The sequence below is a fragment of the Hypanus sabinus genome, chromosome 20, assembly GCF_030144855.1.
Source record: "Hypanus sabinus isolate sHypSab1 chromosome 20, sHypSab1.hap1, whole genome shotgun sequence".
Classification (NCBI taxonomy): Eukaryota; Metazoa; Chordata; class Chondrichthyes; order Myliobatiformes; family Dasyatidae; genus Hypanus; species Hypanus sabinus.
Genome location: NC_082725.1, coordinates 51,190,653 through 51,208,891, shown reverse-complemented (window position 1 = coordinate 51,208,891; position 18,239 = coordinate 51,190,653). Strand labels below are relative to the sequence as shown.

Genomic DNA, 18,239 nt, shown 5'->3' with positions numbered 1-18,239 from the left:
AAATAAATAAATTAAATCCAAATTTATCCAATCAGTGTTTCTGATGTAACCAAAAAATCGGTACTTTTTTACATTCTACTTGGTCTTGTTTTAAAATTCAACCTTTTTGGACAAATTTAAGAGTTTTATTAGAACAAATTATTAGAACACAACTTACATATAATCCAATATTATTTTTATTAGGCAATATTGAAGGGATAAAATCGAAACCAAAATTGAATAAATATCAGAAAGAATTTATAAAAATTGTACTGGCAGTAGCCAAAAAGGCTATTGCAGTTACTTGGAAATCGGATGCATATTTAAGTATAGATCGTTGGAAGAATGAAATTTCCAGCTGTATTCCACTTGAAAAAATTATTTATAATTTAAGAGATAAATATGAAACATTTTTGAAAATTTGGCGCCCTTATTTAGAAAAGACAGGATTAAATATATAAGTGCTCCGAAGATAAAATAATCAGTTATTTGGGGAAAGAAATAAATATATATACTAAAGTTATTACGAACTCCATGGAGCATGTGGGGATCTTCCGATATCCAGGCACTCTTTCTTTCTTTCTTTCTTTTTTTTCTATAGGGATGTTAGGGGGAAGGGGCTAAAGGGAAGGGGGAAGGGTATATTATTTTAATAAATTTTTTTTCTTTCTGTAATTATTTGAAAACTCAATAAAAAAGTTTTAAAAAAAAGTATCAGCGAAGTTATTTACATTAAGTACTAGAAAACAATCTAAAGATGAACAATTCAACAAAACACGTGACAAGAGATACAGGGACAGATGAACAAAGTATTATTCAGAGGGTCAGGTTTTATGCAGAGTCATAACAGGAAGAAAGAGGAAGGAGGATACAGTTGTTAACAGAGGAAATTTCTTCGGCTCTAGCAGCTGACTGCAACACTAACACAAAAGTATAAAAATCAGACACAATGAAGCTGCTAGAATTAAAGGAGTGAAGCAATCTTGGAGTAATGAAGGATAAAGAAAGATTATGAAGACGAATTTGTCAACATTTTAAAAAATATTGAAAATAGTGATGACTGTGGATATGAAATCTGCAATAGGTTTTAAGTAACAAACACAATTATGAAGCATCTATTAAAATGAACTTTACCAGTTTTTTCTCCATGCCCTCATCTTTTATCAATTTGATAGAATAGAAACAATTTCTTTCTACATTATGTTTCATTTCTGAATCAATATGTAATAATGGACTAATAATGGAATAAGCAGTAGTTGCAATCAGGGAAAATCTACCTGTATTTTTGGATTCTAGAAGCATTTTCTTGGGATTATTTTAAAAGCTTTCATCCAGAATGATTTCCACAGCAATAATCACAATTTTACATAAATAGTGTCTGAAGCTACATATGCAATTTATGTATGCAATTTGAAAGTTGACATTTTTAAATAAAGTAGATTAAAAACTCACCATAGGTCCACAGTTGCATGTTTAGGGACTGAAAATGGTGGTCCTGAAAAAAGCAAACCAACAAATAACTCTTTCTTCTTCATTTATAGTTGGTGACAAAAATATTAATATATAGACAATTATGGACCTATACACAAATAAACAGACAATTTTCTTGGAGCGAAAGATGTGGATAAAATAAATTCTCTGAGTAGCATAGAAAAGCTAATAACCTCTGGAAAAGAAGAGTTTTAAGGATTTTATTGTATTGAAGTTTTATTAATTTTAATTCATTGGAGAACAGTGTGAGATAAAATGTAAATATTGTGTGTAAAATGACTTTCAGAGACATTGTTAATTCTTTAATCAAGAATTGACTTGCATTGACCTTATATGTTGATTGTTATAGCTTCCATTTTTATTAGTTTTCTTTCTCAAAGGCTCTGAAGTTGTGGATTATAGCCTTTCCAATTTGAAATACCTTACCTATTGCAAAAGCATAGAGTCTATGCCTAACAACTATCCCAGATGCAGTATTGTTACTTCATGTAATACAGACTGAAGTTGTATTTACTGCCAATCCACCCATTTTAGCTTTCACAGATCTCACAGCAGCAACATTCTAGATGAAGTCAGCTTTAGTCTCAGTGTGAAGCCCTGCTTTACAAACTGGCTTTCCATCTACAAATACAAGCCACACCCATAAAAACTTGGGAAAAATAAAACTGACATCTGGTTGAGCTGTCTTTTTGCTCAGCTGGATGAGGAAACAGAAACAATTCTTTCATTCAGCTCCTTCATTAGATTCTAGATGTATAGGACATTCAGAAAGTGAACAGCCGGCAGAAACATCAGAACTTGTGCATTCATGTGTGAATAGCAAATATGTGAACACTTACTGTATGTACTAGACAAGAGTAGTCTAATATTGCAAAGCACTGTGATATCGCTTACAGAGTCCGCAGATATCCTGTTGAAGGCAAGTGAAATCACAAACCCCAGACTGACAATTACCCACTATGAGAGGTCATGTACTCAAAATGAGAATTATCTCTCAACAATCCCCATGGCTGTTACCAGAACTGCTGAACAATCTCAATATGCCTTGATTATACACCAGAACCAGCCAGTTCCACAGAAATGCTAGTTCTGATGTAAGTTTGAGGAAAGTTTTCTTATCTAAAACTCAGTGGTGAGTCTCAAGGGTCAATGCAGCCCCCCAATTCCTCACTGACCTTTCACTTCTTCTCATCTGCCTATTACTTCTCCCGGATACCCTCCTCCTTCCCTTTCTCCTATGATCCACTCTCCTCACCCATCAGATTCTTTCTTCTCCAGCCCTTGTCCCTTCTCACTAATCTGGCTTCACCTATCACCTTCCAGATAGCCTCTTCCCCCCCCCCCCACCCCAACTTTTTTATTCTGGCATCTTGCCCCTTCCTTCTCAGTCCTGAAGGAGGGTCTTGGCCCAAAACATTGACTGTGCACTCTTTTCCATAGATGCTGCCTGACTTGCTGAGTTCCTCCAGTGTTTTGTGTGTCTTGCTTTGGATTTCCAGCATCTGCAGACTTTCTTGTGTTTGTGACGCCTACTCAGAAGATGTGACGTTGCTGCATGAACTTACATTGGACTTTGCTGGAGCAAAGTGTAAACTGAAAGGGTGTAGATGAATCCATCAGTGGACAGACTGAAAAGTTTAGATTTCTGGGGCATTGGGACCCACTATAATGGAAGTGGGCCTGTACGGGTCTCAGCTGGGCTCAAGCTAATAAATACACAGAATTCTTCTATTGCTGTTGGAATGTGGAAGGAATGTCAGGGGAAAATTCGAAAGAGGTAGAGGATAGAACTGGAAAGCAGAAAACTATGTTATATACATCATTGCAAAGTTTATTATAGATATCCTGATCGCACAAATAGACAGGTAGAAATACACTATTGTCATACTCATAGAATCATAGAGAGGTACAGCTTGTAAATAAGCCCCACAACCCACTGAGTCCATGCCAATCACTGAGCATTCATAGTTACATTAAGTCTACAATAGCCCACTTAATCCTTCTGATGGAATGATACATCTTGCGATGCACTCAGGTACATCATCAGCGATGTAACCTGGAGTCACAGGGTGTTTCAGGTCTTTCAACATCAGACCCCCTCGCCCGGGTGACCCAGCTGGGGTTGATCAGGCCCTGACGTGTCTGAGTGGCATTCTGCCGTGGATCACTCCTCCTGATCCACAGCCACCTTGAGGGTCACTCTGCAGCCTCTGTGGTGTTCCTGATGGCTTTTCTCTTCTGGACTCCTGGGATACCCATTCGGCTGTGGGCTTGGCAGAGGGATTGATCAGCAAACTCTCTTCAGCCCACCTCTATAGGCATACAGTGTGCCTGACACACATCGCTGCAGCACTCCCCTAGCAAATCTTGGTACTTTGCCTTTTTCCTTTCATGGGCCTCCACCAGCTGGTCTTCCCAGGGAACAGTCAGCTCCAATATGACCACCTACCTAGGTGACTATCAGCAGAACTCTGTCTGGCCTAAGCATGGTCGAGGAGATGTGCTCAGGGAACCCGAGCTGTTTCCCTACGTCGAATCTCAATTGCCAGCTCTTTGCTCTTCCTAAGAGGCGGAATGCTGCTTGGTTTAGGTTTGAGCCTTCTCCCCTTCCTTATTAAAACCAATTGCTCATTTTGCTGGGTGATGGCTGTGCACAAGGTGTCAGCCACGGTCTTTAGCACCTGGTCATGGCGCCAATGACAATGGCCCTGCAGCAGCTGAGGATGTGCTCTAATGTCCCCTTCCCTTGTCATAGGGAGTGCGCTGGTGTTTCGGCCTTGCCCCAGCAGTAGACTTCCGCTGGGCTTGACAAGGCATCATGGACCGAGTGGATCGGGAACTTGATATGGTGGGGTTCAGCTTGCTAAATTTCCCCCTTCTAGATGTTGTTCTCTGTAACCTGGTCACATCTTGTTGCCGCAAGCCAGCGATCGTGCTGGCACTAGCTCCTCCACAGCAGCTCACACCTCCTGCTGGACCAGCTGGTGTACCACCTTGCACCTTGTCATAGCGGACTAATGGGAAGCAACCCAAACCTGCCTGTCCTAATGTCACTGAGCCCACCAGCTCCCTATGGCACAGCTGTACTTGGGCTTGTTCAACTGCATCCTACACTCTCTCTCTCCCTTGATGCTGTCAGAGGATGGCACCAGAGCAAGGTTTAATCTAGATTGGTCTCTCATTCACGTTATGATGTGTTTTTAGTTTTTCTGGTCCCTCCTTTTTTTTTTGCTGCCAGTATGGGTGATTTTTGAACCATGATGGCCTGCAGAGCCTTTTGATTTTGAGTCTTATTTTCTATGCTTTTGGCTCTTTTTTTTGTTGCCATTTGTACAATGTTTTTGTGTGTGGGGGGAGGGGGTGGTTTGATGTTTCTTTTCTTTGTACAGGTTCCATGGTTCTTCTTTGTTTTGCGGCTGTCTGTGGGGAAGATGAATCGCAGGGTTGCATACTGTATACGTATTTTGATAAAATAAATGTACTTTGAATGCTTTGAAATAGGAGATTCTGGAGAAAATGTGCACAATCACTAAGACAGCATGTGAACTCCACACGGGGATCTCGATGTCAGGATTGACCCTGAATTGCTGGAACTGTGAAGCTGCATCACCATACCACCTTCAGTTGCCTGATAGCTATCACCAAGGCCCTAGCTAAATTAGAGTATTTCAGATGCTGCAAATCAGACCTCTACTGTCATAGACTGAATCATCAACTAGCTTTTACCCAGGGCCTTTTGACTTGTTCTCAGCTGCAGTGTGTATTTTTAAATTTCTAACCTCCTCCTTGGAACTCACTCTCCACCCAAACAATCCCACACCTAAGACTTACCTGATTCTTCAACAGACTCTGCAGTACAAACCACATCTCAGGATTAGAGCAATTCACCATGAGAGATAAATATACTCCTAATACCTCAACACTTCACAGATATGATTGAATGGCATGAGTTACATGCTTGAAAAATGCAGACACAGTAAATATGTACTTTCAGCTTCATACTCCCTGACATCGCTCCAGAAAAAATACACCTGCTGACTTTAGCAAATTATTGCAAGAAATTTGTCAGCATATCCGCAGCTCAGCTGGAACATTATGAAATTTATTCAGCAAATTACATGGATCTTAGTTATTAATGGAGGACACTGATAATTCAACCTTTGGTCTGCTTGGTTTTGTTTCCCAAGTTTCCTTTAAACTCAATCAGCCCCATTTCTCACATTCTTTTAAACTAATGGAGCCTTGGTTCTCCCTTTAAACTTATCATGGCCCCTACTTTCTTCCCTCCCTTGTACACATCCTCATACTCTTTTTCAGCCCACTGGATCCCAGTTCTGCACTCCAATGGTGCCATTCCTATGTGCTCTTTAAACTCACTGTGCCCCATTTCCTGTGTTCTTTGAAATTCACTACAACTTTGCTCCAAGATCGATTTAAACTCACCAGGGCTCCATTCATGCACTCATTTTAAACTCACTGGGGTCCTTTCCTAAGCTTATTTTAAACACAGTAGGCCAAGTTCTCATTTTCCCTTTAAGCTCACATGGTCCCATTTCCCACAGTCCCTTTTAAGCTCACTCAAGTTCCATTTCCTGTGCTCCCTTTACATTCTCTTGGTTCATTTAACATTTTATTATGTTACCATATAACATCTTAAAAGAATTAAATTAAAAGTGCATTTATGTATGCAGCAGTAACAATAAAGTTCCAAGTGTGCTACATAATTAGTTTTACTGTACTTTTCTGACTTTCTCTGGTAGACTTAATTACAAAAAGCTTTTATTATTTTTTTAGAAAACCATGCAAACATATATTATTTTTCATATCTAAAACAATAAGAGTAGAGCAATAAATAATTAATCAATACATTGGCTTTGGTTGAATGTATAAGAATGAAGAAGGTAGCAACATCCTTCAGCTACAAGTGTGATCATAAGATTGACTAACTAAAATTAAAATAATTTTCACAATAAGTTCACAAACCTTACAGTTTTATTCACTTTCAGATTTGCTTGGGTATTTTCTTTAATTGTTTGATTTTTTAAAATAATAGAATTTTTAACATGCTGAACATCTAACTTTATTACCTCGATCACTTGTGGTGCTGGGGCAAGAAAGGGAACATTAGACGTGTTTAAACATAGACTGCTGTACTGTGAAAGTTGTCATCTTTTGGACAAGAACTGGCATAAAACCTTGTTTGACTCTTTTCCACTGATCCTGAATTGCTAAGTTTTTCCAGCATTTTCTAATTTTATTACAGATTGCCCATATCAACAGTATTTTGCTTATACATTATATTAATTGGTATACATTTTTTAAAATAACCAGTTGAAGCATCTTAAAAATATACTGTCAAATTTTAAATTTCATGAGATTTCTGCTGGCTACTTAATGTCAAAATGCAAACCATGATATAAAAAGGTTACAAGTTTGCTCATCCAGCAGATATAATTTCAGATCTTAGCTATACCTGGAGATGTCAAATGCATTCCTTCAGAACATAGCCTTTAGAGGTGCTGCATATTTGCATTCTAAACCAAATGTAAGTCATGGGGTTAATAGTTTACAATTGAAGGGGAGAAGCTAATCACACACCCTCAGGTTCACTTAAGTGTGGTAGACACATTGTGCAAGTATAAACACAAATCATGGTCAAAAAATTAAATTTTTTCACAAAAAGTATAAAATCAAGTATTTTCTTTCTGCTTTGACATTTCAGATGAAATTCAAAATGCTAACTCTTCCCAAGACAGCAAAGAATTACTCATACAAAATGCGGGAGGATCTCAGCAGGTCAGGCAATATCAATGGAAATGAATAAACAGTTGATGTTTTGGGCTGAGACCCTTCACCAGGACTGGGAAGAAAGGAGGAAGATCGCTGAATAAAAGAGTGAGGTGGGGGGGGGGGTGGGAGAGAAGGACAAGTGAGAAGATGATATGTGAAGCCAGGTGGGTGTGGGGGGGGGGGAGTGGTGAAGTAAGAGGTTGTGAGGTAATAGGTGGAAAAGGTAAAGGTTTGGAGAAGAAATACTCTGATAGGAGAGGAGAGTGGACCATGGGAGAAAGGGAAGGAGGAGGGGCAGAAGGGGTGGTGATAGGCAAGAGTGGGAAATAGAAGAAAAGGAAAGGGGAGGTAAACAAATACTGGAAAAAAATTGAGGTTCATGTCTGTGAATTCACCTGTGAATCTATTGGGATTGTCTACTTTATCTGGTGTTCCCAATGCAGCCTCTACTACATTGGCAAGATCTGACATAAATTGGGGGACTGCTTTGTATAGTACCTCCACTCTATCCACAATAAGCAGAATTTCCTGATGGCCAACCATTTTAATTCCCATCCCCATTCCTGTTCTAACACAGTAATCATCTTTTAACATGGTAGGTCACTTCAGGGTGGAGGAGCAACATCTCAAATTCTGTCTAGGTAACCTCCAACCTCTTGGCATGAACATTGATTTCTCCTTCGGGTAATTTTAAATGTTTAATCTTTCCCTTTCTCTCATGGTCCACTCTCATTTCCTATCAAATTCCTTCTTCTCCACCATTTATAACCTCACAGCCTCTTAGTTAATCTCTCCCCACCTCCACACCCAACCTCCTGGCTTCACCTATCATTTTCTCACTTGTCCTCCTTCTCCTCTCCCCATCTTTTTATTCAGGCATCTTCCCCTTTCCTTCCCAGTCATGATGAAGTAAGTCAACCCAAGCTGTTGACTGCTTATTCATTTCCATAGATGACCTGCTGAGTTCCTCCAGCATTTTGTGTGTGTGTTACTGTGAGTTTCCAGCATCTGCAGAATCTCTTATGCTAAAGAAATAAAAGAATAGGGAGCAGAGAGGGAAAATAGATCAGCCACGATGAAATGACAGACCAGACTCGATGGGCTAAATGGCCTAATTATGCTCCTAAATCTTATGGCCTAATTACTCACTGTTGTTGGTCGGGTGGGTTGATAGCTACCAATGAATTACCTTCCCAGATTCCATTAAATTTTCCAGCAAACTTTTCATCAGAAACAAAAATACACAAGTTTTTGATAATTTTGTAATAGAATCATTGGATAAAATGTGGCAACGACAAAATAAAACCTATTTCTGATTATGCAAATCAGCAATAAATACACAATGGTAGGGCACTAACAGAGAGACCAAGGGGTTGAAGTCCATAGTTCCCTGAAAGTGGGAATGCGCTGATATAGTGAATATTACTCTCATAAGCAGGGGAACAGAATATAAGATTTGGGATGTTACATTGCAACTTTATAAAATGCTGGTGAGGCCATTCTTTGAATATTGTGTATAGTTCAAGTTGCCACACAATAAAAAAATGTCACTGCATAGGACAGAGTGCAGAGAACTTTAGTAATGGAGAAGAAATTAGATAACCAGGATTAGTTTACTTTGGAGTGAAGAAGGCTGAAGGATTTCCTAACGGAAGTACTGTATATAAAATTATAAAATACACATATTGACTAGTCCGAATCTTTTCCCCAAAGAAGGGGGAACAAGAGGGTATAGCTTCAAAGTGAGAGAAGAAAGTTTCAAAGGGAAAGTTTAGTTTTTACATAGAGAGTGCCTGATTCTGTCAGAGAGACAACTTGACAGTCACTTGAACAGACAACGCATATTAAAATAAGGACCCAAAGCAGGTAAATGGGATTAGTCTAATACGGCAAAAAAGTTGGCAGAGTGATGGGTTGAAGGGGACATCTTTGTTCTGTACAACTCTACCAATTAATTTAGTCCTCACGTTGATAAATTAAATAGATTATAATTATGTAAGGAAGTACACTCATCAGAACTATGAGATTAAAAAGGACATAAGAATTGTTGCTTCTGGGGCAGTTTATATTCTTTCTCCTCACCCCAGTTGTATTTCCAACAAAATCCTGTTTCTCTCATGATCAGAAGAAGAACCTTATTAGGATGCCAATACCTTTCTTTGGGTGAAAATACTGATCTCCATTGTTAAAATGGAGTACTTCAGTAAGAAAGCGGCACACATGGTCACAGCGGCCCCTCTGGGTCCAACCAAATTGTTCGTCCTTTACCTCTTTTCCTCGATCACAAGACATTGTGATATTGAGAATATCAATTGCTCCAGACCTACCCCATCAGGGAAGGAACTGGACTTATTGCAGAGCATCGTTACATGGAATTGTGTGGAAGCTGTGTGCAGTCCAACAAATGGTGCAAATGTTTGTTTTGTGTGTTCTTACTGTGATTGCAAGACCCTGTTGGACTTCAGTAATGTAGAATACTGCATCTGGTTTACTGGTTTGCTGGCGAGACTGACAGTAGGAGAACTGCACTGCCTCAGTTGTGTGGCCTATGCCCTCATGCTATGGCATCACCTATTTCAGCCGCCCAGGAGAGGAGAACCAGAGGCAGTGTGGGAGAGAGCATAAGCTGGGTTGGCCCTCTCTGTCGATGCTGCCCTCCAGTGTTCAGTCAGTGGAAGACTAGCTGGATCAGAACAACGTCCCATGCACCATCAATCATCTATAAGCCATGTCACTCAGGCACTTGGGCTATATTGTTTACTGTATGTTTTTCTGATAGTGTAACAACAAGTGCTATGTGCTGTGTTTTGCAAGTTGGCCCTAGAGGAGTGCTGTTTTGTTTGGCCGCATTCATGTTTTTTGGTTGAATGGCAAATAAACTTGAACTTGAATTTGAAAAAGAATTAAATACAAGGTGTGGAGTCGATCATTTTCTAATCTCTAATTCCTTCCCCTGTCTCCTACCCAAAATATTGGGTCATTTAAAATTGGCAGAATATATTTAAAAGGCAGGTTTCCTTGAACCATAGCACATATTAAAAAATACAGAACAATATAAACATATAATGAATGAAAAACACAAAAACATAATTTTAGTATCTTACTCATCATCAGTGTTAAAATATGGAAGTTAATACACCCCTTTTTAACTTTTTTTATCTTTGTGGATAGAATGAACCAAGTTATAAATTTTAAAGTAAAATGCTATAATATAACCAGAGTTCTCAGCATGAAACTTCACACACAACACACCTGCCTTTATGAAGACTGAAATTTTTAAAAAGTGACGACAATATGTTCTTAACTTTTTGCTACTTAACTAATGAAGTTTCCACTTTTAGCAGTGGGTGTTGGAAAATGCATTGTTTTAAATCACAGAAACAGGATCAGTGGCAAATTTTTGCTAAAGAGTTATGAACTGTAATCTAGCAATATCACATACAGTTATTACAAAGTCCATACATTATTGCTACAAACATTGTTAGTCATAAAATTCAGAAATCTAAAACCAAACAAGTCATAAACTAAAGCAAGAATAAAATGGCATGGAAATACATGTTAATCAAGTTAATCAAGCAATACTGTTTTTGTAAACTAAATAACACTGCATGTTCAGCTCCTTATTCCTCTTGAACAATTGGAACATGCAACATGTTACAGGAATTAAGTTCAATCATTTCAGTTTTGGATTCAATCAAAATCCCTCCCTCACATAATTAATAATTTTATATTCAGAGGAAACAGTGAAGGAGCAATAAGTCAACTGCTTCAGGAGAGAAAATGTGAAGAAAATTGAAGAATAAAATCACATATTGCAAGACAGCCTTAGAAAAACTGCAAATTCAGCCTATATTGAATATACAATAAATATTTTGTAGCTACAGACATGATCTGATATTGGATAAAAAGTAAAACAACCAGTGGTACTGTTACGAATGTGCCACAACTCTGAGGGGCCGAAGGGTACAAAGTCGCCCCCCCCCCTTTTTGAGAATCGCAAGATCGCTATTAATTCGGGTCTGGGACCCAGGAAATGAGAGTGAATCCACAAGGTTTTGGAATGTGTCCTGGCCTCAACAAGACGGAACCATTGATAACGGCTATTGTCTCTTGGAGATGGAATTGTGTATTGGGTACTGTACTATCCATTGAAGCCCCTCAGGGGATGACCAGAGTGGGCTGGTTGAGGGATTGCATCATCCCAACCTGATTGACATCTGAGACCCCGTGAGTAAGGATAAAAGAGGGTCTGGGGAACAACCCCTTTAGACGCACCAGGAGAAACGCTAGAAATCCCGTGACAGCGTTTAATAGCAGCAGCCGGTGGGGGGGGGGGGGGGGGGGGGAGGGGCTCGCGTGCATCCTTTCCTTCGCCTGGGATTGGCAGCCTCACCACGGAAGAACACCTTTAGCTAAAAGAGAAGCCACAAGTGAACGGCCACACCAACGGGACTCCTGACAGATCGAAATCATCAAGGTTGGAAAACCCGCAGCGGTAACTGTTCCCATTCTATTCCTATTTCTCTCTCTCTCCAACAAAGTGCAACACAGCGACAACCAAAAGGCTGCAGCCTGAATGAACTGAGTGACTTTTGTATTTCCATCGGACAATACATTATCCCCTAGACAACGATAGAGCTTATTTCTTCTTCTTCTTATTATACCCACGCTTTTAGATTTAGTATTGATGACGTATATTATCTGTATGGTTGTATTGATATTATTTTTGTGTATTTTTACTAATAAGTACTGTTAAAAATAGTACCATCAGACTTCAATGGACCTCTATCTTTGCTGGTAAGTGACCCAGTTACGGGGTTCGTAACAGTACTAACCATGTCTTTGCCACCTATTTTATTTTCCCACTAGAGATTCATGAGGCCACCTTACAAACCTTGGGCAAAAGTGACACCAACTTTCTTCTTTGCTGCTGAAACTTCTTTGATTGTGATGTGAGATCCACTGTTAATTCTGACAAATCTCAGCAAGTTCTGGTTGCATTGTTAGATTGCACTTTGGGTGGACAAACCAGGTGAGGATTTACATGGTGAATGGCAGGGCACTGAGAAGTGTGGTAGATTAGGAGGATCTGGGAATACAGATCCATAACTCCTTGAAAATGGTGTCACAGGCAGATAGGGCTGTAAGGAAATCTTTTGGCACACAGGCCTTCATAAATCAAAGTATTGAGCACAGCAGTCAACATGTAATGTTGAAGTTGTATTGTGTGGTTCTGATCACCTACCTATAGGAAAGATATCAATAAGATTGAAAGAGTGCAGAGAAAATATACAAGAATGTTGCCAGGACTTGAGGACCTGAGTTACAGGTAAAGGTTGAATGGGATACAACCTTATTCTGTGGAGTGTAGGAGAATGAGGGAGATTTGATTACAGTATACTAAATTATGAAGGGAACAGATAAAGTAAATCCAGGCATGCTTTTCCCATTAAGATTAATTGAGAATAGAACTAGAAGTCATGGGTTAAGTGTGAAAGGTGAAATGTTGAAGCTGGTGCAAATATGGAATGAGCTATCTGTGGAAGTGGTGGATGCAGGTTCAATTTCAACATTTAAGAGTAATTTGGACAGGTACTGTGGTGAACTACATATACCTGTTTGGACACGCCCCTCTGCTGATTGCTCCAGTGGCTCCTCCCACAGACCCCTGTATAAATTTTTTTTATTAGTTTTTCAAAACATTTTACAAATTAAAAACCCCAAATCCCAATGAGGAACATTAAAACAGTGCAAAATTAAGCATACAATAACAATATGCTACAAAGGAAGAGAACTTAGCAAAAAAAAAGCACCTAAATTAAAGACAAGTAAGCTTAGTGTCCTCCCCAAGCCCCACAACACAAGAAAAAACAACAGCATCTCCAGACCAACCACAACAAAATATAGAGAGTATAAGTCAGGACAGCCAAGCTCCCAGACTGTGAATACACTCAGCAACAGAGGATAATAATGCCTTCTACCAGAATAAAAAAAGGAGCTGAAAGCAAGGGACCGAAAAGAAAAAAAACCCTAGTCAAGAGGAAGGTTATGAAAGTACTTGATAAAAGGTCCCCAGACCTTATGGAACTTTAGATCCGAATTGAAAACTGAATAATGAATTTTTGCGAGGTCCAAGCAGGCCATGATGTCGTTAAGCCATTGAGCATGAGTGGGCGGGGCAGCATCTCTCCATCTGAGGAGGATCAAGCGTCTAGCCAGAAGAGAGGCAAAGGATAATATTCGGCATTTGGTCAGACCCAGACATAAATCTGTCTCGCCCCAAACACCGAACAGAGCAATTAAGGGGTTTGGTTCTAGGTGCTGATTCAGAATACACGATAACGTAGTGAAGACATCTTTCCAGAATTTCTCCAAGCTAGGACAGAACCAGTACATATGGATGGGAGGGGCCACGCCCCTCTTGCATTTATCACAGAGCGGACTAACGCTAGGGTAGAATCGAGATAGTTTAGATTTAGACATATGGGCTCTGTAAAAGGCAGTGGCGAGCACAAAGAGAGGTTGAGTTAATTAACCGATTTGAGAACTGAATCCCAGCTCTCCTCAGAAAAGGAGATATTTAAATACTGTTCCCAGGCCATTTTGATTTTATCCATGGGGGCCCGTCGTAAGGCAGCTAGTTTATCTCGGATGATTGATATTAAGCCTTTACCTAGTGGATTCATGGAAAGAAATAGGTCCATAGCATTTTTCGCAGGCATTTCAGGGAAGTTAGGAATTAAAGGAGCAATAAAGTGTCGGATTTGGAGATATCTGAAAAAATGAGCATTGGGCAGATTGAACTTAACAGAGAGCTGCTGAAAAGAAGCGAAGCGATTATCAATGAAAAGATCTTCAAAATGTCTAATGCCCTTCCTATACCAAACCTGGAATGCTGAATCGTATGTAGTAGGTAAAAAAAGGTGATATTGAGCAATAGGGCTGGAAACGGAAAACCCCTGGAAACCATAGCATTTCCTGATCTGAGCCCATATACGCAAAGTGTGTCTAACAAGAGGATTAGCTATTGATCTGGGCAGACTACTAGGGAGTGCAGGGCCAAGAAGTGCAGAGATAGATAATTCTTTGGTGGAGCTCAGCTCCATTGCCACCCAGTTAGGGCACTCGGGTTGGCCATGGAAGAAAGACCAGAAGGTAGCACAACATATATTAGCTGCCCAATAATATAAACGAAAGTTAGGTAAAGCCATGCCACCCTCTTTTTTAGATTTTTGGAGATGGATTTTATTAATTCTAGAGTGCTTATTCTGCCACAGATATGACAAAATAATAGAGTCTAAGGAATCAAAAAAAGATTTAGGAATAAAAATTGGGATAGATTGAAATAGGTATAAAAATTTGGGGAGAACATACATTTTAACAACATTAATACAACCGACCAAAGACATAGATAGAGGTGACCATTGTACCAGACTCTGTTTTATAGCATATGAAAGGTTGGCAAAGTTTTCACGAAAGAGATCTTTAAACTTCCTTGTGACTGTAATTCCAAGATAAGTAAATTGATTATGGACTACTTTAAAAGGGAGATCATGAAATGTTAGTTCTTGTGCTTCTTTATTAATTGGGAGAAGTTCACTCTTATGTAAATTAAGTTTATAGCCAGAGATCTGGCTAAACTGGTCAAGAAGTGAAAACATCAGAGGTAAGGATATAGACGGATTTGAGAGAAAGAGTAATAAGTCATCAGCATAGAGAGAAACTTTATGCTCAACACCCCCTCTCCAAATCCCAGTCAATTCAGGGCAGTTTCGAAATGCTATCGCCAGAGGTTCCATAGCCAAATCAAAGAGAAAGGGACTTAAGGGGCATCCCTGGCGGGTGCCATGTTTGAGATTAAATACTTGGGATTTCTGAAAATTGGTTAAAACAGAGGCAGTAGGACACAGGTACAGCAATTGGATCCAAGAGATGAAACTTTGGCCAAGGTCAAATTTTTCTAAAACTGCAAAAAGGTAGTTCCACTCTATACGATCAAATGCTTTCTCCGCATCGAGGGAAATAACACATTCAGGAATCCCAGTTGGAGGTGAGTATAAGATATTAAATAAATGCCGGATGTTAAAAAAAGGGAAACGGTTTTTAATAAAGCCTGTTTGGTCATCAGAGATAATGGAGGGAATGACGGTTTCTAATCTATGAGCCAAAACTTTAGCTAAGATCTTTACATCAACATTGAGCAGAGAGATCAGCCTATACGAGGAACACTCTGTTGGGTCTTTGCCCTTATTTAAAAGAATAATAATAGATGCCTCACTGAACGAGGGTGGCAATTTGCCGTAATTAAACGAGTCAGATAATACTGAAAGTAACTGAGGAGAAAGAAGAGAAGAGAATGATTTATAAAATTCTACAGGGAACCCATCAGGTCCAGGAGATTTCCCTGAGGACGGTGCAGAAATTGCAGTAGATATTTCTTCTAATGACATAGGCGCATTGAGTTTGGCTTTGAAGTCAGATGAAAGTGAGGGGATATTCAGATTCTGTAAAAATTGATCAACAGAGATATTGTAATTCAGAGATTCAGAGGAATAAAGCCGAGAATAAAAATTTTTAAATGCGTCATTAATTTCTAAATGATCCGATGTAAAGTCTCCGTTCTCCTTCCGGATCTTTGTAATATGTTGTTTGGCTTTGGAATGCCTCAGCTGATTGGCTAGGAATTTACCAGACTTATCTCCATGAATGTAAAAGCGACTCTTGCTTTCGAGAAGTTGGCGTTCGACAGTTTGAGTGGACAGAAGGTTAAATTTAGTTTGGAGTTTATACATGCTTCTTGTATAATTCAGGGTTCTTAGTTTGGGCATATATTTGATCCAATTCTTTAATCTGGTTAATGAGGTCTAATCGATCTGCACGGGATCTTCTATTGAGATTTGCTGCTTAAGAGATTATTTGCCCCCTCAGATATGCTTTCATGGCATCCCAGACAATCTGGGATGGAACTTCAGGTGATGTATTAGTGTTAAAATAAAAGGTTATCTGATCCTTAAAAATTTTTTAAAAATCATCATCCGAAAGTAAAGTTGAATCAAACCGCCAGTGTTTATTCCTCTGAGGGAGACCAGGCAAATTCAGAGAGAGAGTAATTGGGGCATGGTCAGAGATCAGTATACTCTGATAGTCACAAGAGTGGGCAAATGGAATAAGTTGGTTATCGAGTAAGAAATAATCAATTCTAGTGAAGGTATGGTGAACATGTGAGAAAAAATAATCTCTCTCCGTAGGATGGAGGAAACGCCATATATCAGAGGTACTGTGGCGGCTCATTTCCTAGCGTATGCGAACCGACTCACAATTAGATAGCCTACGGGGGTTTGCGAGCACAGAGCTTTGGAGCCTCTTCGCCATGGGGGGCCGGTTGACAGAGGCTTAAAAGTGAGGCTGAAGTTTTCGAATAAAGTTTTTCCTTCGACTGCAGTTACCGACTCCGTGTCGTAATTTTAGCGCTGCTTGTAGCACACCGCTACAATTGGTGACCCCGACGGTCCAAACGATTTTTGGACCAGAAATGACCGACGCCGCCTCTGTTCATGCGGTTTCGTTGAAACTGCCGGGTTTCTGGACACAGTGCCCGGACCTATGGTTCCAGCAAGCCGAAGCCCAATTCCACGTTCGCCGGATCACCTCAGAAGACACCCGCTACTACTACGTGGTGGGCTCCCTCGACCAGGACACAGCTGCCCAGGTCGCGGAGTTCGTACAGTCGCCCCCGGCAGACGGCAAGTACACGGAATTCAAAGCTCTGCTCCTCAGGACTTTCGGACTCTCACGGCGCGAGCGGGCTGCCCGTTTACTGCACCTGGATGGCTTGGGCGACAGACCTCCATCGGCTTTAATGAATGAGATGTTGTCTCTGGCCGAGGGACACACAGGCCTCATGTTTGAGCAGGCATTCCTGGAGCAGCTGCCCGAGGACATACGCCTGCTGCTGTCCGACGCGGATTTCAGTGACCCCCGGAAGGTGGCAGCCCGGGCGGACTTGCTGTGGAACGCCAAAAAGGTGAGCGGGGCGTCCATCGCACAGATCTCCCAGCCACGCTCCCGGCAGCAAACCAGTCCAGGCCCGGCCGCAGAGCCCACTAACCCCCGGCCCAATGACCACTGGTGCTTCTACCACCAGCGGTGGGGCGCAGAAGCCCGCCGTTGCCGCCCGCCCTGCAAGTTCCCGGGAAACGCCAGGGCCAGCCGCCGCTGATGGCTACGGCGGCTGGCCATCGGGATAGCCTCCTGTATGTGTGGGATAGCAGGTCGGGACGCCGCTTTTTGGTCGATACTGGGGCTGAGGTCAGCGTTTTACCTCCGACGAGTTACGACACCCGCAGCAGGGCACCGGGTCCCCCCCTGAGGGCCGTGAATGGCAGCACAGTAAGGACCTATGGCACCCATCAGGTGCAGCTACAGTTCGGCCCCAGCCAGTTCACGTGGGACTTCACACTGGCCGCCGTAGCCCAACCGCTTCTGGGTGCGGATTTTTTGCGAGCTCACAGCCTGCTGGTTGACCTGCCCAGGAAGAGACTGGTACACGCTGAGACCTTTCAGACGTTCTCCCTGGGCGCGGCCCAGTTGCCAGCCCCTCACCTCGGCTCCATCACGCTGTCCGACAACAACTTCACCAGGGTCCTGGCGGAGTTCCCATCGGTTCTGGCACCGCAGTTCACAGCAGCCATGCCCAGGCACGGCGTACAGTACCACATCCCGACACAGGGACCACCCCTCCATGCCCGTGCTCAGCGGCTTCCCCCGGACAAGCTCCGACTGGCGAAGGAGGAGTTCCAGAGAATGGAGGAATTGGGGATCATCCGGCGGTCCGACAGCCCCTGGGCTTCCCCCCTGCACATGGTGCCCAAAGCGACGGGGGGCTGGAGACCGTGCGGCGACTACCGCAGGCTGAACGAGGCTACCACACCGGACCGCTACCCTGTGCCGCACATTCAGGACTTTGCGGCAAACCTGCA

The 18,239-nt window shown here is 41.4% G+C and overlaps 1 protein-coding gene across 1 annotated transcript in view; it reads left to right on the top strand.

Moving 5' to 3' along the window:
- The window catches only part of LOC132378526 (uncharacterized), a 377,364-nt gene extending 359,418 nt beyond the window's left edge, over positions 1 to 17,946 (top strand). The window contains exon 2 of the mRNA XM_059945491.1: positions 16,535 to 17,946. Within this exon, the coding sequence (XP_059801474.1) occupies positions 16,793 to 17,479 (687 nt within the window). The 5' untranslated portion in view covers positions 16,535 to 16,792 and the 3' untranslated portion in view covers positions 17,480 to 17,946. The remainder of the gene's footprint in view (positions 1 to 16,534) is intronic.
- The last annotated feature ends 293 nt before the right edge of the window (positions 17,947 to 18,239 follow it).